The sequence below is a fragment of the Hyalella azteca genome, unplaced genomic scaffold (genome assembly GCF_000764305.2).
Source record: "Hyalella azteca isolate HAZT.00-mixed unplaced genomic scaffold, Hazt_2.0.2 contig104, whole genome shotgun sequence".
NCBI classification, from domain to species: domain Eukaryota; kingdom Metazoa; phylum Arthropoda; class Malacostraca; order Amphipoda; family Hyalellidae; genus Hyalella; species Hyalella azteca.
In genome coordinates, this window is record NW_025930465.1 from 235,840 (window position 1) to 263,617 (window position 27,778).

Here is a 27,778-nt window from a genome sequence, read left to right on the forward strand (position 1 = left end):
TAACGTACGAGTTTTAAAATTCGTCCCATTTTTCATCTTTCAAATCAAAATTGTTCAATTTGTGTCATAGAAGTCGATTATTTTCAACAACCTTCCAAACCCAATGTCTCGCATATTACACAGATCTTGAATGTAATCAAAGTATTAGGTAAATACTCACCAATCTTGCCGAATGTAGCCCAGTTGACGCCATTGAGGCCCCTGGCACAGAGCGAGAAGCCCACGGTAGCGCCGACGATGGTGTGAGTGCCGGAGATCGGCAGTGAGAAGAACGTCGCTACCAAGTTCCATATGGACGAGCCGCCTGCACATATAGGGCGAGAAACGAACATCAGGAGCCGGAAATAGCAAAGATGTCATCAATTTGAAAAAAATATTACTCAGTACTCACAGCAGTGAGTGACAGAGAGCGCATTTTCTCGTTGATGAAAACTTGAGGTCACGGACGGACGGACATGACGAGCACATCAGTGCATTTTTTCCATAAATGAGAAAACGGACGGACATGACGAGCACATCAGTGCATTTTTTCCATAAATGAGAAAATGCGCTAAAAAGACACCAAAATATTCAGGTAAGAGATATGATCGATGTGAAGTTTTGAGATGGAAGGAAATTATTTAATGATTCAGAAGCCGAAAAAGTTAACATCGTCATTTACGACACAATGTAATCTTTGAATAGTGTATTATATTGATACTGTAGTACTACTAAGAGTGTAGTGACGAGGAAAGGGATTTAACTCAAATAAGACTACAAATTAAAATGAGAAATAGGTGTTGAACCAGCATTCGCGGCACGAAATGTTAAATATGTCGCAGACTTTCATAACTAAGATTAATTGCTAGCCTTCAATTCTAAGAATCTATATATAAAAAGAAAACACTTGAAATTCGCTTGAAAATTTATTGAAAATCTAATACCTTCGAACAAGTACTATAGTAATACTACCAATAATGCCTTTATTACTTGGCATAGGTAATGAGTAACGCGTCAAGAGTTATGACTGACTGGGCAATATTCAACCCGAGCCCCGGGGTTGTTTATATTCCGCTGGCCAAATCAAGCGAGGGTTTTGAGTGGATGAATTGACATGAGCATATAACGTTAAAAGAACGACTGCAACGAGCATCAAGCTTTCCATGGTAGCACTTTTTATATAAAATGTCGAAGGAGTTCAGTACAATAAAATTGCAAACCTTCGAATTGATTTAGGGCCTCAGAACATTCAGACACGTTATCTGGAGGCTCATTATCTCTCTGACACCATAATATATCAGTACATCAATACAGAAAAATTTATCGATACACTGGTATCTAGCATCAATCCTTGTCGTTTAAAAATTCTGATTGTTATTCATTTCTACATATTATGAAGTACAAGTTTGATGCCTATTTTAAAATTGATATTTCTTTATTTTTCGCAGGACTACGCCTATAACGTCTGTTTGGTAATGAACTTGTAGCCGTACCCAGTTTTCAAGGCTTTAACCTTGGATTGGAGTGTTTTTGTCCACTCGGAGTGTTCAAAACGAACCAGGCAATATTGCGTCGAAGCGTTGAATTGGGCAAAATATTAAAAACTCGGAGGGAAACCCCTGGCTAATTCAGCCCATTAAAAAATTTTCGGCTCATTTATAGAATAGAGTGTAATAAATAGCAAGCAATGAAAAAAAGACAAATTAACTGTATTTCATGATTCATTGAATTTCAAAGCAAAGATTTCAATTGCGCAGTTTCAAAGCGTTTACGAAGTTGACCTTCCTCGACTTTGCTGGACAAACAGCAGCGAATGACTTTCAGCCCTGCACCAAGTTTTATAGTCAACACCTGTGAATATGACTGCCCGGTCTATAACGCCTCAGAGGACCAATCCATGCAGAGCCCGCTTGCTGCGCGCCCTCGTCGTCAAGATTTTAAGATGAATGAAAAGCAACCAACTTCAGGCATCGGGTACAGACCATGCTAAACCTCGATGCTTTTAGTGTTGCTGGAATTTGTACTAAACGAGTGTACAACATAAATTAATTTCAGACGTTATCTCATGTACCGCCTCAAGAGTACAACGCATCTTACTGCTCACGAACCGCGCTTTTCCACTTGAAATCCGCAACGCAGCAAACTTCGTCTGCGTGTTCGTTAGATGTCCACAGAACGGAAATGTTGATTGTAGCAATCTTTGTTTGCTTCAGCAATTCGGAACAGAAATTTTGAAAACGTTTTGGTCTATACAAGACCAAAACTAAATGTATCAAAGACAGAGCATTAAATTCTTATGACGGGAAATGAACTGAACTGGAAACGGCTTGGGTTCGTAAGTATAGCCAGCGCTGGGCGGGCACGTGGAGCAATTGGGATGCAGGTTGAGTACTCCGGGGTTCCCCGCCAAGGTTGTTCACCAGCTTTGCTCCATATTCGGCCACCCTACTGCAGGTCTGCGCGGCCTGATCAGGCAAGCTAGACAGCCAGCGGCATCTTCATAAGATATGGTAAAGAGTTTAGACTAAATTAAAGTGTTTAGACTAAGTTTTAACCGGCAGATCGTGTTAGCGCCGTGCTCACTGAGGGGCCCCATGACATCGATTGCCAACTGTTAAATTACTTTTTAATCCTGTCGGTGATACCTAGATATCTATAAAAGGCTCTACACGTTTTCGTTATAAAAAAAAGAATTTAAGTCACCATCGTTCACCATTACCTTCCAAGTATAACTTTCGAGCATGCGTCATAAAAATGACGCATAAGAATTTATTTGTTCGATTCATTGTCAAGGACTTAGTTGTTAAATGAGCAAATAGACCCACTTCATACAGAGGATATAGAGAAGTCGCGTGTTATTCAGGCTATACAATTCGTGTATCACAGCACCTATGCCAACAAGATCGTGACTAAGCTATAAGGGCGTTTATTGCTTGTGAAACGAAAAGTTAGTAATATAAAAAAAAAACATACAGGTATATGATAACAATACCTTGCGGCCATCACTGTATAAAAATAAGATGCATGGCTTAATGCGAGAGGTAGTGCAAGCTATTGGAAGCTGTGCAGCTATTGGAAGCTGGAGTAAACGAAAGCTCGAGCAAAATTTACCAGTAGGCAGTGATCTGACTAGACAATATTGGCATTTACGGCCCTAGCATTAAATAATAGTTTCATAGACAATATTATTAACATAATAATACTAGCATAAAAAATATTAATAACATAATAATACTAACATAAACAATTTCATAATAATATTTTCGGCAGGTTGATTAATTGAACTTCTATAAGCAGGTTGAACTACTATAATCGAAGATCAATGCGATATAACGTTACCGATTTTAGAGGATGAGTCATGAAATGTAACGCAATAATACTTCTTCAGTTGAATGGTAGCACGTGTGAACGCCCATTTTTTATTTATATATTAGAGAACAGATCAAAGCAGAAATTAAGGTTTGCACAAGACATTCTTTAAAAGTCTTAATCGAAATAAATTTATTACAACTTGAGTACCGTACTTCAAATGAAGTAGAATAAAATAATTTTTTCATAAACCGTGATTCAACGCTGACCAGAGAACTTATATTCCGCTCAAGCGTGAAGCTGAAGTTTAGGGATAATCGAATTCGAAAAAAATAATAATCGATTATATATTTTTTCTTTTGAGTTGAATGAAAATTTGTTTGCGCAAACCGAAAATATTCCCGTCATAGGCAAAATACCCTCAGCAATTAAGAAGCGCAGTTAATCTTCAGCAAACATTAATTTTTTCAGATATTTCCGTACTAACTTCGGACATGGACAAGTCTGAAAAAATGGAAGTAAATGGGAAAAACGTGGTAAGTGATTACGTAAACCAGTAGATTAGATGACTAAAAATGCTGCCATAACATAATGAAATGTGAACGTAAGACAATTTCCACAATTTTTAGAAGTTAAGGGGACCTGCTACCCTAAATTGGAGGTGTCCTATAACTCCTAGTTATTATCCGATCATCATGAAACTTCACATACATACGTAAAATGTAAAAATAATAACATTTTACTTCTATGAATTTTTCTAAAAAATTGATAGAAAACGTGATATTCATAGAAAACGGACAAATAACGGGTACTATAGAAAATCTATCTCCCCCCACAAATATCGTCCGACAATATCGAGACACATATCATTAGATTCGTAAAGACCATACCTATCAACTCTACCATCACTTTTTTCATTTTCCCCATAGCTTTTTTTTATGCGCGCTTTTCTCATTTTTTCACTTTTTTTACCCCCTCCCCCCTTCTCCTCCATATATAAGACGAACCATGCACAAATTCAAAAAAGCGATGGCTAGGTCGATAGATATGGTCTTTACGAATCGAATGATATAACTCTCATTGCTGTAGCTTTAAAACTGTAGGAGGAGATAGGTTTTCCGTGACAATAAGTTGAACTTTTCAAACTTTTCAGGACGGCTCGACAAAGTCCCGTGCGCCTCGAAATAGGCACTCAATGTAGCATGGATACCAAACTACAGGCTTCTGTAGCTTAATCCACTCAAGGATGCTAGCAGCAACTTGTAGCGCACCTCTACGTACAATGTTAGGAGGGTAACTGAGCTCAGATGCCAGATACACCAAGATATGTAGTCTTGCCGCTGTAATTTTCTTAGGTCTATTTAGTTAAGGAACTCCACCCCCAGCCCCCCATTAAAGCCCGGCCATCTGCGTCAATATTGCCGTACATGGATCGCAGTAGTATCGTTGGAAAGCTCAGAATGTCAGCTTTAAGATGAGACTAAGCATGTGACTGCCGCACAACTCAAGTAGAAACTATATTCAAAGATTTCAGCATCTAATTACTTTATATCTAATTACTTAAAGAACTCTCCCACCCGCTTCCCTTTAAAGAGACGTCATGAACGTAAATATTGGCGAACAGCAATGGCAGTGGTACCATTGGAAAGAGCAGAATTCCAGCTTTCAGATGAGCACAAAAACCGAAAAACGCCACAATTGAAAATTTTAGGGTAGCAGGTCCCCTTAAGAATGAAACATTGACAGACACATTAGGATTAGATGGTCATGACTCACCAAGCGCAGCAAGAGACCCGAGCATGAGCTCCTTCTCTGTGTTGTTGTAGAGCTCCACGTCCAGTATGCCTTTCCTGACCGTGTCTGAGACTTTGTATCCTGTATACACGCAAAGAAATGAGTCAGTGTTGTGGCAAATGAAGAACAGTTTGTTCCTAGAACAAATTCTAATCTATACAAGACAATTGATAGCACACCTGAGGCTAAATAAAACAAGCAAGATTACCGGCAGTGAATCGCAGTTGCTGTGTGAAACCAGATACAAATGTATAAAGTGAGCTGAATTAGAGAATAGTTTACTATGAGCAAGAATAGCTGAAATTTATTCGGCTAGTTATGCAACCTGTCTAACGCTTATAAGATTCTGAAGGTCAATTGTTCAAAATTCAATGTTCATGTGAGTTTGACAATTAGGAGGCCAGCGTTCTGGGAGTTTACCAACCCTTCGAATATAAACTATGGAGTAGACAGCGCGTGCTGAAGAGCAGAGTTAAAATAAAGAATTACTTTATTTGTTGAACTGAAATCACTTATGAGCAACTCTCAGTGGGAGGAAATCTATTCTTTTGATCTGTCTTGAGCTCCAAGACTGAGAACCTAGGTTTTATTATCCGTTAGGGAAGTTTTGCCGAAGTACCAAAAGATTACTTGCTAACTTGAGTTCAAACAAGCTAATCAGAATTAACTGGAACCAACAGCCACCAGAAAGAGTCCGGGAAATGATCATGCAAAATGAGGCTTATTCATCCAGACATTTTTTGGGCTGCAAGTGAAAGTAGGATAACTATGGATCGTAATGGCTGATGATTAAAGAATGATTATGCGCGTTCTGTGACAGTTTTGTTCGAAGAGAAGTCCAAAAAAATTTAATCATTTTTAACGTAGTTCATGAACAGCATAAATGTGAGATAGAGTTACGGGAGTATTTAATTGGTAGGAATTAGTTTACATTTTTAACAAGGCATAATACATTCTGAATTTCGTCTCAATGTTTTATGGAAGAAACATTTTTATACTAATAGTGATTTTTTTAAAGATGTCGAAATAAAAATTTCAGAGTGTTTACCCAAATTTAAAGAATGTATTCCTGAAATTCAATTATTATTCCACTGAAATTTAAGTGATTTAAAAAATTATTGATGCATCTTGAAAGAATATTTTTTCCTAAATATTAACTTGGAAATGAAAGCGAGATTTAATTAAACAACTCTTAAAAAATATAGAATAATTACTAACAGGAAAGATTAAAATGTGGGGTGAGCTATTATGTATCCAGCATGTAGTTCTAAAAATAACTTACAACTCAACACAGCTTACCAGTAGATCTCCCGAAGGAGATACTAAAGGTTCAAGCACTTCCAATGTTGAATATGTCAGAAAACGTGGCTTGAAAACCTCACCGAGTTCTCGAAGACATCCACACCCGTGAGCAGATCTACTGTGCGTACCAAATGATACACTGTGATCGAACTAAAACGATACTACTAGGGCAAAAAACCAGACTCACCTATGAGGATAGCTCCTAAGGTCTCGAAAATAGTGCCCAAAATGCAAGCTGTTCTTAGCGTCAACACTCGAGCGCCGACAGAAGTGCCGAACGAGTTGGCAACATCGTTTGCCCCAACACCGAATGCCAGAAGGAAAGCAAGAGCGAAACCAGCGATGATGAAAGGTAAAAGTTCAGAAGAAAATGGATCCATTGTTGAACTTTACGTCCAAGCGAAAGTACAGTCGAAAAAAATGATGGTAACAGAAATGGTGATGTAAGCTGGTACGTTTAAGTTTGCTCGATGTACTTTTTGAGTTTTTGTCTAGAGGTGAAGTTAAGGCCGAGTTAATTATTTGAAAGAATAGGTGCTCTAAAAACGGATTGACAATAAATAAATAACCTTAGATCAATTGGAATGACGATAAACAAACTGTTAAGTTACCGCTTGTTAAGTTGCAGCTTATTTTATTTTTAGCGTAAGAATAAATATTGAACGCGGCTTAAATATAATTGAATATTGCAGTACAATACAAAAGACATTTGTAGCTTCTGTGACATAAGCAGTGGGACTCACTGGGAAGTAAATTCGATATATTTTCTGAACACAAACGATTACTGTTTACATCCGAAGCACAAGTCAAGTAAACCGACCAGCGGAAATAAAGAGAATCAATAAAGCGCCTACTGTGCAACAATTTTATTGATCTAGCAAATAAAACATAAAAGGTTCAAGTCGACCGATAGCGGTGTCCGAACACAGTTAATGAATGCATTCATGGTAGGCTGGAAGATGTGAATCGACTTTATTCATGAGAGGAACCAATCTTGGCGAAGAAAAGGAAAACTAAGAATGCTAAAAATAAGAAGATGCTATTGTCACAGGCGACTTCTGCGATTGTCGATTGCGACAGACACGCCGATATTCTGTAAGGGAGAGAACCAACCAGGATTAAAATAGGAATTAACTTCATAGAATTATTGTGGAGTAATAAGGTATGCTCGGTCAAACTATTTTACTGGTGACATGAAGCTGCTCGCGCACCTCCCAATATATTTCAACACGTTTCCAGCGACATGTGACTCGTGATGACAACAAAGTGATTGTCAGCGCCTCTGAAAATGTGATGAGTTGATTGCATGAAGAACAATTAAGGTGATACAGCAACACATGCAAGTAGCACACCGCGTTGGGTGAGCCTTGCAGGCAAATCGATGATTAAATTTTTATTTTCTCATTATAAATTTAATAAGAACAAAACGAGACGAGAATGACTAGCCAAAATTTTTACCACCACAGAATCAACTGATTTTTTATACTCCTATCACAACGGCATACTCGTATTTTCAACTAAAAGGTTTGATAAATTCCCAACTTCCCAAGTTTTTTAATTTAGTCAGTAATGAGTATTAGTGGGTAGTAGTCAATAAGTAGTTAAATAAAGCTAAAATTTTCACTTAAAACGTTTTCACTTCTCAATGGCTTAGTCATCATTGATCTATTCAACGACCAAATTATGTAATTTGGTTAGATATGCGAGTAATTTGTTTGCATTGCCCATGCTTTGAAAGAAGGCTAGAGCGTAGTTCTGTTTTATTCGTCCAACAGCCACGTGTGTAATTTAATGGCCTATACTTCGCTGCAAGGTGCGCTGTCCTCTACAACCTTCTCGAATATCACGTGCCGAATTTAAATCCTCCGTGCTTCGAAATCACAGTATTTCGGTGACCTACATCAATCTATTAGTTACGTGCGCAGGTCTACTGTAAACACTCGGATCAGTAAGGCTCAATACCCTCTGCCATTAATTCTCTCAGGAAGAAAGTTCAACAGCAGGTCAGCTTGAAGCGAGACCAGATCGTTGCCCTATATCGATTGATTAACAGTTGACATAAATTGGCCATGCATCGCAGCAGGTACTGTAGCCCCGTTCGGTTCAGAAACAATAAGGTAAATATCGTGCGGGCGACAAATAGATCGTAAACAAACACCGCGATGCGACACAAATAAGTTTTTAGAATATCGCAACTATTGCCGTCCTCGATGCTGAGGTAATAAGTTAAGTAATTGTTTGGAGGGTACACGCAGCCGCCGGAATGCTCTTCTCGCTGCTGTTGCTGTGCCAGCGGACTGCTCTGGTTTACTTGCACAAAATCTACCGTAGAACAGACAAATGGGAAAATGTGCCCATTGTGGCACATTTTGGAAATGGGAACAGACAAATGGGAAAATGTGCCCAATTTTCGGCTGCACCACGTAAAGCTCACTTGCGGTCATTAGTGAGGGCATTGCACAGGTACCTTAGATTAGGTTCAGCATCCCGTGCTTCTGCGGACAAACGACTCATGATGTCTAAAATTCACCGCACACAAAAAAACTCCGTTTAATTCGCGCTGAAACTTTTTCGTTGCTAGTTTTAAAGCGCATCATGTGAGTAGAAATGTTGAATTAGTGATTAAGCAGCCTATGGTGATAGTGTTATTGCAAAAAATTTCCACTACAACGTAGACCTCACCACGCTCACGCAGGAAAATAAAGAAAACGCATTTATATTAAGAAACAACGGCGAATTGTAAAGATTCATTGCCTATCTAATTCATAGATGACGGTATGGAAATAACTAGGGAAATTATCTTATAATAATTTGTATGTATCTGAAGGCGACCAGATTCAACTAGGCTAGAGCACCGAAAGTGGCTGTCAATGATGAACTACCGCCTCACTAACTTGATTTCAGAAACTCACCGTTCAGGTACCGTTCAAGGCACGCTGCCCCCATCACTGTGGGTATAAATCTTAAATAGCCAACTTACCATTCCAATAGTTGAAACATGCCTCGCCGTTACCGCAGCCACATCAATTTCCGTGCAGGTAAAAATTATGTTAGCCTGACCTGAAAAAGGTAGCGGTAACACCTCCCTTATGTGGCAGCACTATCAATTCAAGTGATAGCGGCGAATTATTCCCGGTTCTTAACTTAAGGACTCCTAATGAACGGACACCTCACCGAGAAGAACAGCTCCGGCAATTTCGGCGAAGGTGGCAATGATGCACGCCTGACGCAACGTTACGACTTTAGCGCCAACGCTGGTACCGAACACGTTGGCCACATCGTTGGCGCCAACGCCAAATGCCAGAGTAAATGCCAGGAAAAACCCTACGATGATGATCCAGAGTGTCTGCGAGTGCCATATGGAAAGCGAATGTTCCGTCGTGGTCGTGAATGGAGAAAACGTTGAGGTAGGTACCATTTCGGTGATGTCAAACGCAGGCACCACAGTAAATGACACGCCTAGCACCAGCATAAGAATACCGAGCTTTGCACCACCCATGGTGTCCTATGTGCTCTACACTTATTATTTAAGGTGCTAAAAGCAGAGCAGGTTTTTGGTAATTGAAGTCAGTACAATACGAAAATTTCACAGTATTTCTAAATAAAGTTCTCCGTGCAAATCTCGGGCACAATGTAACAAAAAGTCAGGAATGACACCATAAAATATTTTTCAAATTCTACTCGACACTTCTATTCGTTAACTGCATTGATGATACGGGTGAAGCTAAACAGAACTGTTTGTGATTGATTAATTTGAAGTTCAACTGCAGTCTACAGATCACTTAATTACAGAGAATGCATGCATACGTGCCAAGATCACAAGCAATATCTGGAAAGAAAGCAAGACCATCATTGAACTTTGCGGAAATATATAGGAGCTAGAATCGACCTTAACCACTAAGGTGATAATGTTAATGGCTCACTTAACTTGACTTTTATTTAAATATAATGAGTATGTTGAAATAAGGAAACGTGTGCGGAATTCGACACTTCCTGCCGGATATCGCCATAGCGCCACTTGTAACAGAGCAAGGCGGATATAACTGTAGTTGGATCACCGCACTAACACACGCTTAAAAGCACTTCCGTGGTCAGCCTCTATAACGCACCCAACGACTGCAAAAAGAAACTAGCGCATTTCAATCATGGGTAATATTTACTCATGTAGTCATGTTTCGCAGTATATACACTAGTCTCATACGTATATGCGGTATGAAATGTATTTGGAAAATTCAACAATTACCTAATTTATCACTGAAAGCTCAGTGAATTAATAACTTCACATAAAAAAATAGATTTGAAAATTATTAAACTTGAGTTTCTTCGTAATAATTCATTCTAAAAGAATTTTGTGACTTGAACTGAGGAGCTTGTGTGAGCAAAATACGAGGCAAAGAAGCCTGATCCACATAAATAACTTCAAACAGAGTACAGTTCCCGTAATTCTAACGCCTTTAAACTTTACATGTTGTCTCCAACCGTGAATGTAACAGTCATCTGAGTTTAGCTTACTAGATTTAACTTGGCAATCTCTGGGCATCTCGGCAGATTGTTATCAAATTGCTCCATAAAACGATAAGGTATAATATAAAAGCTTTCTACTGCCAGGAGTTAAGCGATCGGGATGTAGGAAAGATATTATGATTCAGTAATCGTTTCTTTCCTGCAAATATGAATAACCATTACCAGTTGCATGTAAATAAAATTTGATGTGACCACTATATCGGTCATCGCTATTATCTCGATATTTGTTTCATTAATATGATATATTTGTTGATTTTTTATTAAATTCACCATTTGTAATATTTGTTTTCATGGTGCCAATTTTATCATAGCATTAATACATCGGGTGAAAAGTCTCAAGTTCATTGGAGAGAAATACTTTTACGAGACTTTCTGATGTGTTAATGCGTCTTAGCAACAAGTTACGAACACAGCCCATAGCGCACACTGCCCAGAAGAGCACAGATCACCATCACAGACAACTTGATAGTCGCGGTCTCTTACCCCAACTGTGGTCTTTATAGCTTAGCTGCGAGAGCCCCCCCTCCACAGTTGGTCGCGAACGCTAGCTCCAATCATTGGTCCAAGCTACAGTAGACCCTGTTAGTTCGTACGCGCAAAAAAAATAATCTAAAATACTGCGACATCGATAGACGCTGTTAGCTTAAAATCTTAAAATTACGAGACAATAACATCGGTGCCCCAGTTGCGGACGATCTGCAGCAGAAGTTGAGGTAACAGCAGCAGGATAAGAGAGGTTGGTGGAAGTATTGATGCATTATTACGTATTGAAAATTAAGGCAAATAATTATTTCTATGAGATTTGTACACGTACAGAAAATCTGCATGTGAAATGTGAAGTCGTACTTTTTTTGCACGGAAGTCGTAAATTTTTGCACATGCATGGGTACAGGCGACGAGCAACGGTATTGGAGATGCGTGTGCAGGCGGAAGTACTGAGCATGCGCATTGAAGATGCGCATATTGCTGGGAGGGATGCAGGAGCGCGTTGCAGATGGGAGTGATGCGAGAGAGTGTAGAAGACGCGCAGGTTGATAAAAGTGATGGGAGAGTGTTATATACTTATAGATCCGCATATTAGGAGAAAAAGTGTTATAGATACGCCGGAAAAAATCGTAAGCATTGCGAATGTCATAAGCACATAATAAATGTGTGACGGTTTTAATTAATTTTTATCGTGACTTCTATTCAAGGGTAAATTCCATTGCATTGATTGCAACAGATATTGCATACACAAATACATGTTTTGCGGTAACCAGTCAGTGGATACGTTTATGCTTCAAGTCATTATTCACTTTTATATTTAATTTGAATTATGATAATTACTCGCCGCTTATCAAGGATTAAAACGAGGAAACTCGTTAAGAATTCGTGGAAGCTCGTAAAATATAAAGCTAAAGTTAATAAAAAGAGGCGTGTCGCGCAGTTATCGTCCATCAACTAGAAAGGTCAGAAGTCAAATGACACAAGAACTCCACATTGCTTGCTGAACATTTCCCCGGAAACGCATTTGAACGGTTTATTTCGCACTTTTTCAATTAAATGTTAATTGTAAAAACCTTCGAAATTAGATTAAGACGCAGGAAAATGTATTCATGCTCAAGCCGAGTACAGTGGTTAACATATTTCAAAACGGGCATCGTTGCTGACACCATGTGAAGTCAGTACAGAATACTCGGCAACAGGCGTCGTAAATGGGGCCGGTATGACGGAAAGATTTATGAAAGAGCCGCGAGAGATGACAGGTGTTAGAAGAAACAGCAGCGCAAGTTCACCGATAACGTAAGATAAAACAGAAGCAGCGGTTTGACGTCACACGCACGCGTTGCCCTTTCGCCTAATGGGAGAGGGCCATAAAAGGTGAATGCGGCGCTACTTCCGCTCTATAGATAGATGATGCGTTCGGTGATTGTTTAAATTTTGTTCAATAAACTAGTTAAAACTAGTGCAGGCATAGAAGTGATCGTTGAATTTTGTTATCGTAGTCAATTAAGACAAAAAAAGTATCGAAAATGAAATCATTGACGTCGTCAGTGCAGTTCATAAAATAGAACATTATATATGCTGACGGTTGTAAGATATTCTATCCGTTGAAGAGCACCACGCCATCTACTCCTACTGCTTAGATTAGGCGCAAGCTCACTGCCTTCACAACGAAGTGGCAGGCAAGAATTTATCTCTAAATTTCCCGCCAAAAAACGGCTAGCTCAGTAAGCGCACTAGTGTACAAGCGATGCCAAAAGCACAGGATTTGAATAGCTGTGGACCGAGCATACAGTTTCTGATGGTAGATTACATCAGGAACCATGATGCTTCAGTTAATTATATATGTGTAGCCTTAATTTAGCCGATTGCACTAAGCGGCGAATGTAGTGCCATGTTCTATTTTACAAGACCTCGAACTGTGCTTTGTGTCGAGTCTACAACGAAAAACATGTAGGGTTATCTCTCATCTAAATAGTCTTCATAATTTTAGAACTATGCCGAAGCTAATTTATTTTCTTTCAGATTCTTATAAAATGAAAGCAATTAGTAACGATTTTAATAAATTCGCGAAAATACCGGTATGTCCGCTGGCTCCATGAAAAATTCTTGTTTTGAAATAAAATCAGAGTTATAAATTTCAAATAGAACCTAATGAACTGATCCGTTTTAAGAACGGATGCATGTAAAGCGATCATGCAGAAGCTCATCAAAAGGCTTCGTTTCTCTAACAAAGGTGTCATCAGCGTGCATGAGCCCAAAGTAATAGAAAAAGTGTGAAGTCTGACGCACTTCCCCGGAAGTTCACAGTAGTGATCGAGTGCTCCTGAATGTAAACTCCTAGACGCCTTGCAGCACATCCCTACAAAACGCGCATAGGAAATACGGGCAGCGCCTGTAGCACGGCCTTATGACTTGAGATTCCCAGCTCTAGGTACAATATAACTAAACGATCATAGCTGCAAACGGGTCGTTGAAGGTCAAGAGAAATCCAGATGGAGTAACGGGTTAATGGAAACGGCTCAGAAGCAAATGTATATCTACAGATATATTTGTGATGTTTCCTAGTTAGATTGCCTGCCGAGGAATAATGTTGACGGCAACGAAAGTAATAACTGCGTTCTATTTTCAATGTTTTTTTCATATTAAATTTTTTAAAATATATTTCACTAGGCAATTCAGCGAAAACCCTTTTTCGTGAAAAGACTTTAAAACTCTAAATGACTGTTTAAGGTTTAAGGGAATAATCAAAGGTAAAAAATACTTTTATGTATCTCAGACAAGTATTTCAAGCTTCAAGGTTCGATTATTACTGCCTTAAAAAATTAGAGAAAATTAAGCGTTAAGAACTGGCTCCTTTATCCAAGGTCGTCCAATCAAGTAAAAAAATTACAGTGGGAACAATGTTGCTAGAAGAAAAAATGAACGGAAGTGCCATTAACATTTCCTCATAATGAGTGTAATGAAAACACAAGTCTGAATTACTTGAAGTGCTCGGACTTCATTGTCGCTATTGAGTACGGAACATAAGGAAATAAAGCCGAGTAATCACGATTGGATCAGATAAGGAAGATCGTTGATTTTGTGGTGGTAAAATTATGAAGGAGTACAGATGGACGAGATGAAAATAACATGAATTGATAATACAAACTAAGTTCCAACTGAATTTTGTCACGAAAAAATCATGTGTCGACAACAACAAAAAATGTAAATTTCAGCTCTAATTATAATATAGCACATTAAAATTTTCCCGTGGGTTATTAACCGTGACACTTCACTTTACTCACGTGTTTAGCAGCAAGAACTGAGGAACCCATTGCGGTTGCTCGATGTTTTTTTTTTATGGCTGAACTTCTGTGGAGTTATTCCAGCTGAAGAAAAAAAAAAATTTGCCGGTTAATTGATAATTTTCTCTTCAATCCATGAACAATTGCCACAGAAAATAATGGGTCTGAAAAATATTTCATAAATGACTAGAATAACGATATATATAAATACATTGAAGTACGGCTAGTGCATGAAATACTCTTAGGTAAAACAATGCGTTATCCTGGCTCCTATAGGTTCCCCCGAGTCATGATCGGAAAACTCTCACTTTTCAGGATGAATTTTTTTATTCGATGCGCAATTTAGAAGAAATCCTCATTCGCCTGAATGTCATTGCATGTTCTTGATGTCAACGCGCTAGCCTAGCTAATAGCTAGACGACAGCTCCGTCTCCTTTATACATTTGGTCTACTGAGATAAGGCTGATCGATAAGAGAAATACATACTTTCATTAATCAATGAAAGAGACTGGGAGATGAGTGCTTTAGACTCAGAGAACTTTTCTTACCGGTAATAACGACTCAGGTTTCTGAATATTGTATTTAATGTCATCTATAGCTATAAAAATAATATAGGAAGCTCTCTCTGTCAGCACAAATTGATACGCCAGAAGCCACTATATAAAGAACATACAAATGACTGTTTGATGGATTCAATGTATCAGTATACTAAAAATCCTTAGTAGTATAGTAAAATCATTATACTAAACGGCGGCCTAAGCACATCACCTATAAAATTACAAGTGAAAATAATGGAAGAATACAAGTGTCGGAATATTAAAGTCAATGTCAACATGGCTGGTCAGTAGATTCAACTAGATTGAAGAAACTTGCCGTGTCAAAAAGCACTGCGCCATGTGTGACGTGTTTGTCGATAGAAAATGTTCTTGATTGTTTTTCCTCTTCCGGTCGTTCATCGGAAAAATTGCAATTCAATCAAACATAACGTCTTAAATTAGATATTTACGCAAATATTGGCCGTTTAGTGGCGGTGATAACTTGGAATAAGGAATAAAATCGTATGAGGAATAAATCGTCATTGTTAGCGTTAATTAAACATCGCTCCATTCAGCATAACATAGCTGAAATTAAAACTCTCCATTCATTTGTTTTAGTGCAAAAAAATAAATATCTCTTGCAGAACAATCCGCTGAGTACGTTGGTCTCAAAATCCTCTGGTTGAAACGTTAATAGTAAATAGCCATAATAGTTAGTTTTATCGTGATAATCACATTAACTATGATAGTTGATAAATAATTTTATAATTTAATTCAGTTAATAAAGTTCATCGTTAGTTAAGTAGACACATCATGTGTAAGAAGTGCGTGCGGGGACAGTTCGTTCAATTAGTCTCAAGATGAGCTGATGTCGCAAGGCGGTATCTTCCGGCGAGTCAGGCACGTGCGGCTGATAACCTAGTTAGGACGTGCCTGATAAATTAACGCACAACGCACGCTTAACTCCGACTTTCATGGCGAGAATTGATAGTGAAAAGTAATAGCTCGAAAAAGGTTTTGAGACCGTTTGTATAACTTGGTGTATATATACATGTTCACTAGACAATCTGGGCCAGTATTTTTTATTCCTCAAGCGCAGCGCACAACCCTTCTTGAAGAAATTGTTTCACATCAGCTTGGTTGCTATTCTTCGAAAAGGTCATTTCAAAAACAAAATGTCATTTTCAAAACATTTAATCTTTCGTTACACTGCATGGGGCCTTTGAAAAGTTCAGCTGTGGTTGACCATTCATAACCGTGAAACAAATGAAGAGACAATATAATATATCGTAAATATTGAGAAGAAAATCATTTGGATGTTAGTAATTTGAATAGTTTGAATTTTCCAATTCATGAGTGACGAGTGCTATCAGGCGACAGGCGCAACAAGTTGAAGTCTTCCACCATCAAGTGGGACACGCCTGGGTAACCAAAATTTTAAAGGAATATTGAAGACAATAAGTTAGATGCGATTTAGAAATGAGATATTCTTATCGACTGCTTGCCAAGAAATGGTCGAGGCTGATTATACGAGAGCCGTTAGAAGACGAGAGCCTGGCGCTAGTTCTACAGAGCGAAGTTGGCAGCCTCCGCTTCGCTCTCCGGACGTGGGAAGGCAACGGCGTGTTCGCTCTCAAGAAGCTGCCGCCACAAAATCCACTTCATACCGGATTTTGAAACACTAGCAGGCAATCCTTACCAGTGGATAGGCTTAACAGTATCATTAATGAAATGTTAACGATATAAATTCTCACTAAAATATATTTCTAGCTAATTCAGAAACTGCAGGTCTTCCGTCACGCTATTAACATGGTGCGGACGTTGAATAAAAAATTAAGACGATAAGAGAATGAGATTTTTTCGTAAAATGACTAAGATACGACATATTTTTTCCCAGTGAAGGAAATTCAAATCGTCACGAAGATATTATGAACTAGAATATACCCTGGGCGGCTGGGCCTGACCGCCTGAGGATCCAACATATGAAAGTGTAATGAAGATCTGACTTCGTCTCTGCAAAGATTATTGCGTCCCAAATCCCGATCACACATCGCGGTGCTTTCTCCCAATGCTGCTAATTTCAACGACACAAAAGCTCGCGACACCATTCACCTCAAGTCTATAACGATGTTGAAGCCTTGAAGGAGCAGTTTGGTGTCACCACTCACTGTCACGTGTTAGTAATTTGCGGCGCACTCCCCGGAAAGATAAGATACGGTTCAAATTTACGAACCCATGTAAAAACAGTAGCCTTAGAAATTTAATGCTAATATAATCGGTAAATAAAAATACACTTTAGTGCACAATGCAGCTAGCGGGCAAGTTAGATAGATAATATCATGTATCTGATAAGATGATGAACGATCGGCAACGTTATACTAGCGAGTAGAGAGCCACCAATTCTCGACTAACAGTATGGAAACTAAAATCACCTTTCATTCACTCAACTGACTCAAGTGCTATAGTCGTTTCGTTCAATGCGCGCCTGACGGCTCTCGAATCAAGGCAAGACAGAACCTAGTTTGCTGGACATGAAGACGTTAATCGCAACATGTAGCGGATTCGTGAAAAGATAAACAAAATAAAAAACCGTAACTGCATTAAAACCTCACACTAAGACACCTAAATAAATGAAAAAATAACACTGCATGTGGTGTGCTGCTTGGCATGCACGTGCAACTGCCGAACTCACCGGCAAAAAGAGATTACGCGAGCGGAAACCGGCTGATATATGGAGTACGCGCGCCTGAGATATCGTCAGTTTACTGTACGGCCAACGCCAACCGACTGAAACACTTGCAGCAGCTGCCGTCGCTATAAGCCACGCCGGATAAAAAAAAGAAAGCGATGATTCGTCAAAGCAAGAGACACCTCTGCATGCAGCTCAACGCTACCCCCACCCTACCCCGAGAAGAACAGGGTGCATTTCGGGGCTGGGGATTGTCAGCAGGCAAGTTGACTATCAATTATCATATCATAGTGATGTCGGCCCCGAAGAATAGGCCTGATGTGGCCTGTCGCCGATTCTTGTACTTTTCGTGACTTGTCCACAGGAGATCTAAAAACAGGTCCTTTGACCTGATCTTTTAAAAACTGACGATAGTTTGAAATAGCTACTAAACTTCCATCAGGTTCGATATCATCTGCTGCAAGGAATTTTAAGACTGAACATATATTTCTCCATAGCATTTTCTAGTTTCTAGTCTGTTCTTGAACGCGTTCAAACTCGCAGCTTAGTACAAGGTTATTAGAATAAAGACATGACAACAATAAATTTTTATAATAATCATATTAAACCGAGAACAAAGCAAACTTTTCTTTATCAAACGAAAAAATGGTAGTCGATGGATTGGTTTGTAATTAATACGATTGCCAACATGGTGCTTGTGAATGTGATTCGAGTACAAATTAAACTTCCATTCAAACACGTGTTTAAAAAATATATTAATGATTTTTTTATATATGTTGTTCAGGAATGACAACCTCTAGAGCAGGGTTGAGATAGCGTTGCCTTCAGCAGCCCAATAATCGGATCAGCCACAGACATTGTGAGAACTGATAAGTTAATTAAGCTCGACTGCTCGAGGAATGCCGTATACTGAGACTATACTCGATATTGATTTTTTTTTTCAAGCTTTTCTGACATTTTGAACGAAGTCACGACATGAATGACAATCCTACGGAACACATGCAGCGTATACCGATTGCACATAACCATAGACGCAATTGATGAGAAAAAAATCGAAGAAAATGTCAAATATTGCCAATGGTAGCCAGCCAAGGTCACCACCATCTCGACAAAAGTTATGACTGCAAATCATTTAAGACTCGTGAAGCATTTGAAATTTTGCTATAAAATGTAAATTTTTTTTTAAGTCTGAAACTTTAAAAACTATTATGGCTATATCAGTGCAATTTTTCGAATTTCCAATTGACACGTAATATTATGATAAACACCCAATGATAGTGTATCGAACGTAACTATGCCATAAGATGAACTAATTGAGGAGCAGCAAACATAACTTTAGTTGCTCCGTCGAATAGATCATTGTTGCTTCCTGGGATATATAAGGAAGCGAATAATCAATAAATGTTGAATAAAACATCAAAAGGCTTTTATTTTCGTCGCAAAAATCACGAGTTGGCGAATGACAGCTCACGTGTCCTCGTCCGAGGACGACGTATTGCCAGTTTGAAAAGAAACCAAGGCAAACGAGCTCACCTGCTGGCGTGACGAATTGGCCCAGTGGAATTTAAATGCAATACAAAAAATTGGCAGAAGGCAATACAAGCAGCGACGTGGCTAAAACACAAATAATAGCAGTTTAAGCCATTTCTTTTCATCGTTCAGGAAAGATAATCAGGTATCCTCGAACATGAATGAGCTGCCACGCGAAATTACTGGAATCGTTCTAAAAAACATCAAAAGAAATAGGCAGTTCCGTAATTACATTTGTTAATATAATCAGTAAATCAGACGCTGAGAGTGCATCTATGTATTGACTTCGACCCTATAATAATGCGAGCTTAAAAATTTTGAGCAAAGGTATAAAAATCAGTTGAAAATTAATTTTCTGCGATTTTCTTTATCCCTCTCAGTGAACCATTGCGTATGTTAACAAGGTCACATTGTTATTACCACATGAGCTTAACGATGTAAACTTGAATAATCCCAAAGATATTTGTCTTAATTTGCGTGTGATTTTGAAGCATGACGCTGTAACAATATTAAGGTTGTTCGAGTGACTATCCATGATACTTTTCGAGATGGGATATTACCGTGTAATACATTGTTGTTTTTAGGGGTATAAATACAAGACATGGAAAGTATGATGGAGCTAGATTAAGAAAAATAAATATGATTACTTTTTCGGAGTTAATGTTATTTATAATAAAGAAACTATTTAGTTAGAGATTAAGAAGAAGTTAAACGGGAGTTCAGTTATAAAGGATGGATAGAAAGAGAATTTTGATTGATCTATATGTTCATTTTAACTGTATTCTGGTTAATATGATTTGTAATAACGCGATTCATAAATTTCAGGGATTCGGCAAAATGCCAAGCTAACCAGCTCGTCTCGCATAAAGAGAAAACAACACAGAATTTGCTACACAGCTCATCGGCACAAATAAAGAGAAAACAGCACAGAATTTGCTTCACAGCTTATCGGTACAAGAGTGGAATTATTACATTTAGCTTAGAGGGAACCCCACTGACCCACTTCAAGTAAGCCAAGTATTATGTAAGAACTCTGATGTAGAGGTTGCCTTCGGGCGGATAGGAGCCTGTCTGAGCCATGGTTGAATTATGTATTAATTCAACCATGGTCTAAGCTATCGCGCGTTTTTGCATTGTTCGCGAGTAGCCCAAGAACCCGAATTGGTGGAAGCCAAAGACGCTCCTCTATTATCCTAAATTACAAGGCGTTCCTTAGCGAGGCCAAAAGAGGTAGATTGCAGGGTAGAGCTGTGAGCTTGGCATATCCGCGGGAGAATTCCTAACTAACTGCCGTGAACAGAAGATTGTACGATTTGGACAAACAATAGGGAACGTCAAGTCGCGCGGCTTCATGGACCTAAAAATTAGTAACGGATGAAAAAATATATATTTTGAGATAGTCAAGTATTCGTATTCAACTTTAAGCTTCAACTGTGCCCAGTTAAATCCGGTTTTAATTTCAATAGGGATACTGAATGTGTTCTTTTCCAATCATTATATCCTTCAATAGCCATGAACTCCTCTAATTTTATTTAGTTATTCCGATTTCCTGGCCCAGCTTGTTGTTTGCTTGTAGTATGGAATCTCGGGTGTTAAAATAATTCAGTTTAATTCATTGGAATTTGAATTTAACGAATGCGCAAAAAAACCATAAGCTGGGAATGAACGAGTTTCATGACAGTTCAATTTTTTTTACGTCTACACTACACGATAACATCAGCTTTTCAGTGGAGGCTAATCGCGCACTTGTACGTCAACTGAGTACAGTGCCGTGATCTCAGTCATTTTATTCGAATCTGGATGAATAAAATACTGTCAGAGCCACATAATTTCTCCTAAGGAGGAAGAAATTTATTGACATTGCATGCACTGATGTAAATGGTAAAAGACTCGTCCGAATGAGCATTTTACCTTACACTTCTCTTTTACGCCTAACCGGAAGGACATGCATTGTTTCCGAATGGGTGTTTTTCGTTCACAAGGTTATGTGTCGAATCATTGATACAATGAAGCAACAAAGGTCATGAATCAAAGAATTGAATTATATGTTAACAGGAAGGAAAAAGACTAAGACAACAAGCAAGCGACAAGGAAGTGTTGGGTCCTCCTTGAACCCATGCATGGTCGTAAGTTTGTTCAGGGAGGGCCTGGATTGAGTGCGTTGTCTCTCTGTTGCTTCGAATGAGACAGCGAATTCTAAAAATTGTCACAGCCAGATTTGGCTTCTATTTGCTCAAGCACTCCTGCATGGGGTTTGATTCCCCAAATGCCACAAACATCACAAATCTGCATAAATTTTTCAAAAATAAGGTTAGCAGTTATCAACTTGTAGAAAAAGGTAAAGAAGTAAATAAATTTGTCCGCACTGCGGGACGTTTTTGCTATTTTACTGGAAGTGCAGCTTCAGGAGTGAGCAAATTTCATTTTGCGAGTTAGTATTGAATGATATGATAGAACTAATGAAGATGTAGCAGTTACGCGGTGAATTGTGACTCAACTGGAAGTCTATATATACCACAGTTCAGCCGAGCCCTATATTAGCTGCAACGATGCAAAGATATTATACCGCTTCCTCTCCTGTCTCAGTGGTTTTAGTTATTGAAAACAGGGTTCATTAATTATGTTGTTCTTAGTTTGTTTGGTATATTTAAGTTACTTCTAAGGCACATATGCAACCCGCGGTCGGCAGTGCTACGAAAAATTAAATAGCAATAAGCGTTTTAATAAACTTGAATAGTAACAATGCACTTAAGTCTTAGTGTGTTTGAAGTCGGAGGCTGTAAATGCGTAGGAGCTCTTCGTAAAGTAAGGCATTGCAACACTTGTAGGAAAGCGATGGTTTAAAAGTGAACATTAGACTTTTGAGTTGGCATAAATAAATTAAATTCGAAAAACTCATCATCAGTTATTTTTTTTTACATTTTAAAATAAGAGGTAAGTGAGAATTCTATCTCAACTGTTCGTTTGAACAGGTCTGTCGTAAATTACTCTACGTTTGATTGTATTCTTAGTAATAAAGTTCAGGGAAGCAGAATTATAAAATTGCGGAGATAATAGGCATCTAATTATCGATCCCAAGCAACGAGTACCGGGCGAACCTGCCATTTATACACCATTACAGCCAGGCGCCGTAAATATATAGCAGCTGTCCCGGCAGGTGTCTAAGACTTATACTTTTAGTGTCTAAATATCACCTTGTAACGGACTCCTGTGTAGCCCACAGTGATTTATTGTGCGTTAGATCCATGCACAGCCGAAATTTCACTGAAGTTTTACGTAGCTCTAAACTGGCATTGTTCGTTGTGACGTGGCACAGCTAGGTGAGAATTACTTCATATTCATTCACGAAGGTCCGGTCAGGGGACACATCATATCTTTCTTTAAAAAAAGTGCACTTTTATGCCAAAAAATTTCTTGGTACCACAAATAATTATTGTTTTCGTCAATGGGAAATCTACACTTCGGATCTTGATCGAGACTATTCTTCTTAACCCTATTTGGGATGAACTTGAACATGCATGCTTGGAACTTGAACATGCATGTTTGAATGCATGGGATGAACTTGCGTAACGAGATTTAAATAATTGACTTTCGAAGCTTTTTTCCCCAATACTGATACACAAATGATAAAAGGAATGAATTGTAAATAACACTAACACGAATAATAAAGTAAATTTAATCGCAAGAAATAAGAGCACAGGAGCAGCAGCATTGGAAATGGCTTTTAAAATATAAGCCTTTCTGCAAGGAACGAGATACTCTATGTGGTCCGATGCCACTGCTGAATTTCTTTTCAACACTTCTTCCAAATCTGACGGCAGTGGAATAGCAACACAGGAAATTCACACTTACAATAGTACATTGCAGTAGAACATTATCTGAACCGTACCTGCTCTGGTATGGTTCAGATACAATCAACAATACATACTACTATCAAGTTATTAGTGAACGACTATGGCATTCACAGAAAGCATTACAGCGAAGTTAATTCGCGGTCTCTTACCTATACGCCATCTGAGTAAAACTAAAATTCAAATTTGAAACGGCCCAAGTATATTCAATGAGAGTCGAAGTTGAAAAATTTCGTTGATCACTACAGTATAGTTCTGAGATACCGCAGCTTTACACTGCACGTACGTACGTATAGTTCTCCATGCAGTAACGTAGCGAAAATTTCTTTCGGGTTAACTTTATGGAAGACTAAGATGAAAGTTAATGTGATCGACACCTGCGGGGCTAAAAATTGCTTCCGCGCATTAGTTATTATTCTAGTGTTCAAAGCCAAAATGTTGTTGCGAAAATATTATGTCACCAATACAAAATAATTTCCGAGTGGCCATGTAACAGAAAGCGTCAAACTGTAAATAAAATATCGCGCATTATTTGACAGGCGACTGTTACTTGCACGCTTTCATTGAAAACGGGCATCTATATAACTTCAATTCTTTCTATGCGAAAATTTTCAAGCATATTGTTTATTAAAATCTGATACTTTGCGCAGCCTCTTGCGGAATTACTGTGGGGCGCAAATCATTAAGACCTAATGTAGATCACACACTGGAATAGCGACTAGCAAGCACGAGAGTCCAATTAGATATAAATAAAAAGCATTTCCAAGTTGTAGTAACAATCAATAGGAAAGAGAATGCATGTGCAACTAGACCAAGTTTAACCTAGCGTGCAATTACCTCTAGCAAAAGATAGGATCACAATTCAGCTATTATTTACTTTGAATTTGTTTTCAACACTCGTACAGATTCAAATAAAATGGCTCGTCTAAATGATAGGAAAGTCTTTTAAACGTCAAATATGTAAGCACGTATAAATGAGGGAAAAACAAAATAAAAATAACAAAATATATCAATCCGCTGTCATATTTAAACTTGTTCCAAGTTGAAATAACATTATTCCCTTATGAAATTAGAAGATAACGGCTTAATTGTAGATTCTCATCGATCGCACCAAATGTAAATAGCATTTCTCATCCATTCATGAAAATCAAAATACGTGACTTCAATAATTTGTTGAATTTCTTTATAAAACAATGATTTTCAATTTGTATGAACGATAAAATTTCGAATTGAGCTTCAATTTAAAATGAAGTTATTTTACAGTTATTTAGTCATCGCTCTGTACTCTCTGATAGTGCACCGCAGAGATGCATGGGTTTTCTCCATGGGTTGATTACGCAATCTTTTATCTTCGTATAATGGGCGATGGACATGCATTTCATCTGCAGCGTTCAAGAGGTTTTCTGGAAAGAATAGCTGATCATTCAACTTTAAACTCGTATTAATTCAATAACGCTGACGAGACGAGCAGTACCTCCATGTACCAACGCAGTAGCTACATTACCCTTAAATGGTGAATGTAGAATCACCAAGCGGAGCGACTACGAAAATTTATAAAGCAAAGAGCATAACGAACATGAACATCAAAATTATTACAAGAATTCGCGAAAGAGTCTGGTACAAACTGTAAACGTTTTCGCTCTCTCGCTGCTGGCTGGACCGACGTAACGCTATGTATTGATTCGCTGCATTTCTTGAATAAAATCGCTGAGCAAGGAGGTAGGCAACACGCTTTGCCGTGCTGACTCATTTAAATTGTCTGGTCAAAGTAAAAGTTTGAGGACATGGACGGTGGTTTGTACGAGGTATCTTGCCCTGTCTGACAACTACAGAACAACCTGCTTTATCTCCAGCATATCTCAGAAGCTACTGAACTCGTTCTGACAGGAAATATATATTTACCCGTTTATCGCTAAACGGCTTATGTGGGCGATTATTATTAATTGTACAACAATTTTACATGGTTTCATTATGAGGCGTTACGAAGGATCATGAAAAATCAAGAATCGAATAACCTAACCCAGCATGCAAAATGAAATACACAATGAAATTTCAACGCTACCGTGCCAAGTAGCGTCGATTTAAGTCATCAAAGCAGAGCATAGACAATTGTACACAGTGGAAACAATGCTCTAAAATATTGTAACTAGGAATTTGAAAAGGGTATTGTAAGTTACACACAACTATAAAGGAAGGCTTCATAAATTCAATAAAAAGGATGGAAATTTATAGAGAAGTATGTAACAGTAGAGCAATAGGCGTAAGGTAACCACTGCATTCTAAATGCCCAAGCCTCCTCAATGAAATTAAACAAATTTATAAAATAATAATTGCGGTAATTCGGAAAAAGTTTAACGCTAAACTTACGACCGCCGTTTTCCTGCTGCCAAAGATACGACAGTCCCAGAAATATCTTTTCGCACAAAGATGCGTTGAATGATTCGTTGTTTGATGTATTCTATGAATGCTACCGCTTGTGACTAGCGATTACGAGTTATGATAAGTATTGAAAAATAAATACAAAATTTACCATGCGAATTGAGCGAACCCGATTCATTTTCATGGAGGTTTTGGTTATCTTAAACAGCGAGAGTGTCTTGACAATAACAAAATATATAGCGTTTTCAGCGTTCATTAGGCCGTATACTTGTCGTCGATTCTTAACATGGCAGAACATTCACAGTATGTTGCGGTCTCGAACACGCAACTCAGTGCTCCAAAATTTCTTGCTTAACCGCCCGGCCTTCTCGCCGATTCGGACCAGAAATTGGCACAGAGCTGGGATCGAACCCTATACTTATCTACTACAATCCCTGTACGTTGAACTGTAACCACTGGACTACCTCAAATCTCTAAGTTTCTTTACCAAGTGATTATCGAGATTTCCATGTCGAACAATTTTAATAATGGACGCGAAAATACGGAAAGAAATTATGATGGGTAGATATGGTACGCTAATCTTTACCAAGTACCAAATCACCAAGTGATTATCGAGATTTACATGTAAATATCGAGATTTACCAAGTGATTATCGAGATTTACATATCGAATAATTGTAATTCTTACGCGAAAATACGGAAAGAAATCATGATGGCTTGATGGGTAGAAATGCTACGCTAATCTTGCATTAAATCAGCCTAGTCGTAAATGCGAGTCAGTGTTTCGAATGAGTGATAGTTACGACATACACAATTTGTTTAACCATTAAATAAAAATTGATTGCTAAATAGACTGTAGTGTGGAATCTTAGAAGTTTCGACTATTTCTATATTACAAAAGTTGAAAGCAGCCACACAAGTTACCGTAGTTACTGTATTTTTTAAAAGAAACCAAGCCATCGCTGGCTTCAATGAAAACTCTTGCAGCTCAGTTAGCTTAATTTTAATCGACAGATTAAAACGCATTCTTCATTACATTTATTGAACTTATAAATTTCCAAAGACTGTTAAAAATGCAACAGGTCGTAACAATTCAAGGTGGCAATGGCACTTGACCCAGTTATTAATGAACATAATATCAATGGTGGCGCGATGACAAAAGATTACTCTGCAGGTATTTTCGATACATTAAAAATATAACAATATTCAGATAGACTTGCTATATACAGAAATATCCCCACTATTCTTCAGATCGTAAATTTAGCACGAGTAGAAAAGTAGTTTCAGAGCATCACTAAGTGGATTTTGCTTTCATTGTAGACTCGTTGTTCATCTGGCAGCAGCAGCTTGCTGTTATAGATCGATGATGATACCCGTTTCGTGATGCATTTTACTCATCAGCAACCAAATCAATTTATAACAAAATTCAGCATGAACAGTTGGTCATCTTTGATGGTTGATGCAAACATTACCGACCAGTTTAGTGTTTGACGTACATCACAATCAAATTTATAGTATTTATTCCCAAAACCTCTCGCTACAAACAGGTGATTGAGGCCGTGGCATATAGCTTGAAATACGCACTAAATATCGTTATATATTTCAGCCAAAGAATAAAGACGGCATCACCTGTGTGTTAGCTGGCCACTTCAGATGTTGACGAGCTCACGAGATGGCACTTCATAATGAGAAGATTGGTTGTGCCGGCGTATGGCGCCTGAGGCAACTGACACGTGCTCACTGCGCGACGGTCCCACGGACTGGAAACTTCGGTGGCATTCTAGCGGCTTCGACAGTGTCGATCCATGTCCTAGTTAATGTACCTTGGATATTTCGTTGGCCGATGTTGGAAATGTGTCAATGTAAACTGAACCGAAAACTTTAATAAAGAAATGTGTTTTTTAAGTTCTCTGGCAATGAGCTCGCCATGGTTAAAAAATAAACTATTTGATACAAAATCGTTACAGTTTCTTTAATTTGCTAAGACAACGTGATATTAGTGTCTATTTAGTTATTGTTTATCAAAAGCCAAAGTTCATGTGCGATGCACTTGAAGCGTATGTAGATGTACATATAACTGATGTAAGGCGACGTCTCTTTGGAATTATTTGTTATT

At 38.3% G+C, this 27,778-nt stretch overlaps 1 protein-coding gene across 5 annotated transcripts in view; it reads right to left on the minus strand.

Annotated features, from left to right (window-relative positions):
- LOC108676526 (sodium-dependent phosphate transporter 1-B) overlaps window positions 1-27,411 on the minus strand; it is a 42,150-nt gene extending 14,739 nt beyond the window's left edge. For 2 of the 5 annotated variants that reach the window (XM_018164609.2, XM_018164608.2), the window contains exons 1-3: window positions 9,559-10,214; window positions 5,065-5,163; window positions 161-304 (exon numbers count right to left, since the gene is read on the minus strand). In XM_018164609.2, the coding sequence (XP_018020098.1) occupies window positions 161-304; window positions 5,065-5,163; window positions 9,559-9,883 (568 nt within the window). In that variant the 5' untranslated portion in view covers window positions 9,884-10,214. Of the gene's footprint in view, window positions 1-160; window positions 305-5,064; window positions 5,164-6,571; window positions 7,478-9,558; window positions 10,215-14,678; window positions 14,763-14,986; window positions 15,072-17,906; window positions 18,022-27,291 lie in introns of those variants that run through there. The other 3 variants (XM_018164611.2, XM_018164610.2, XM_047881814.1) reach the window with 3 other exon arrangements.
- Between the last annotated feature and the right edge of the window lie 367 nt (window positions 27,412-27,778).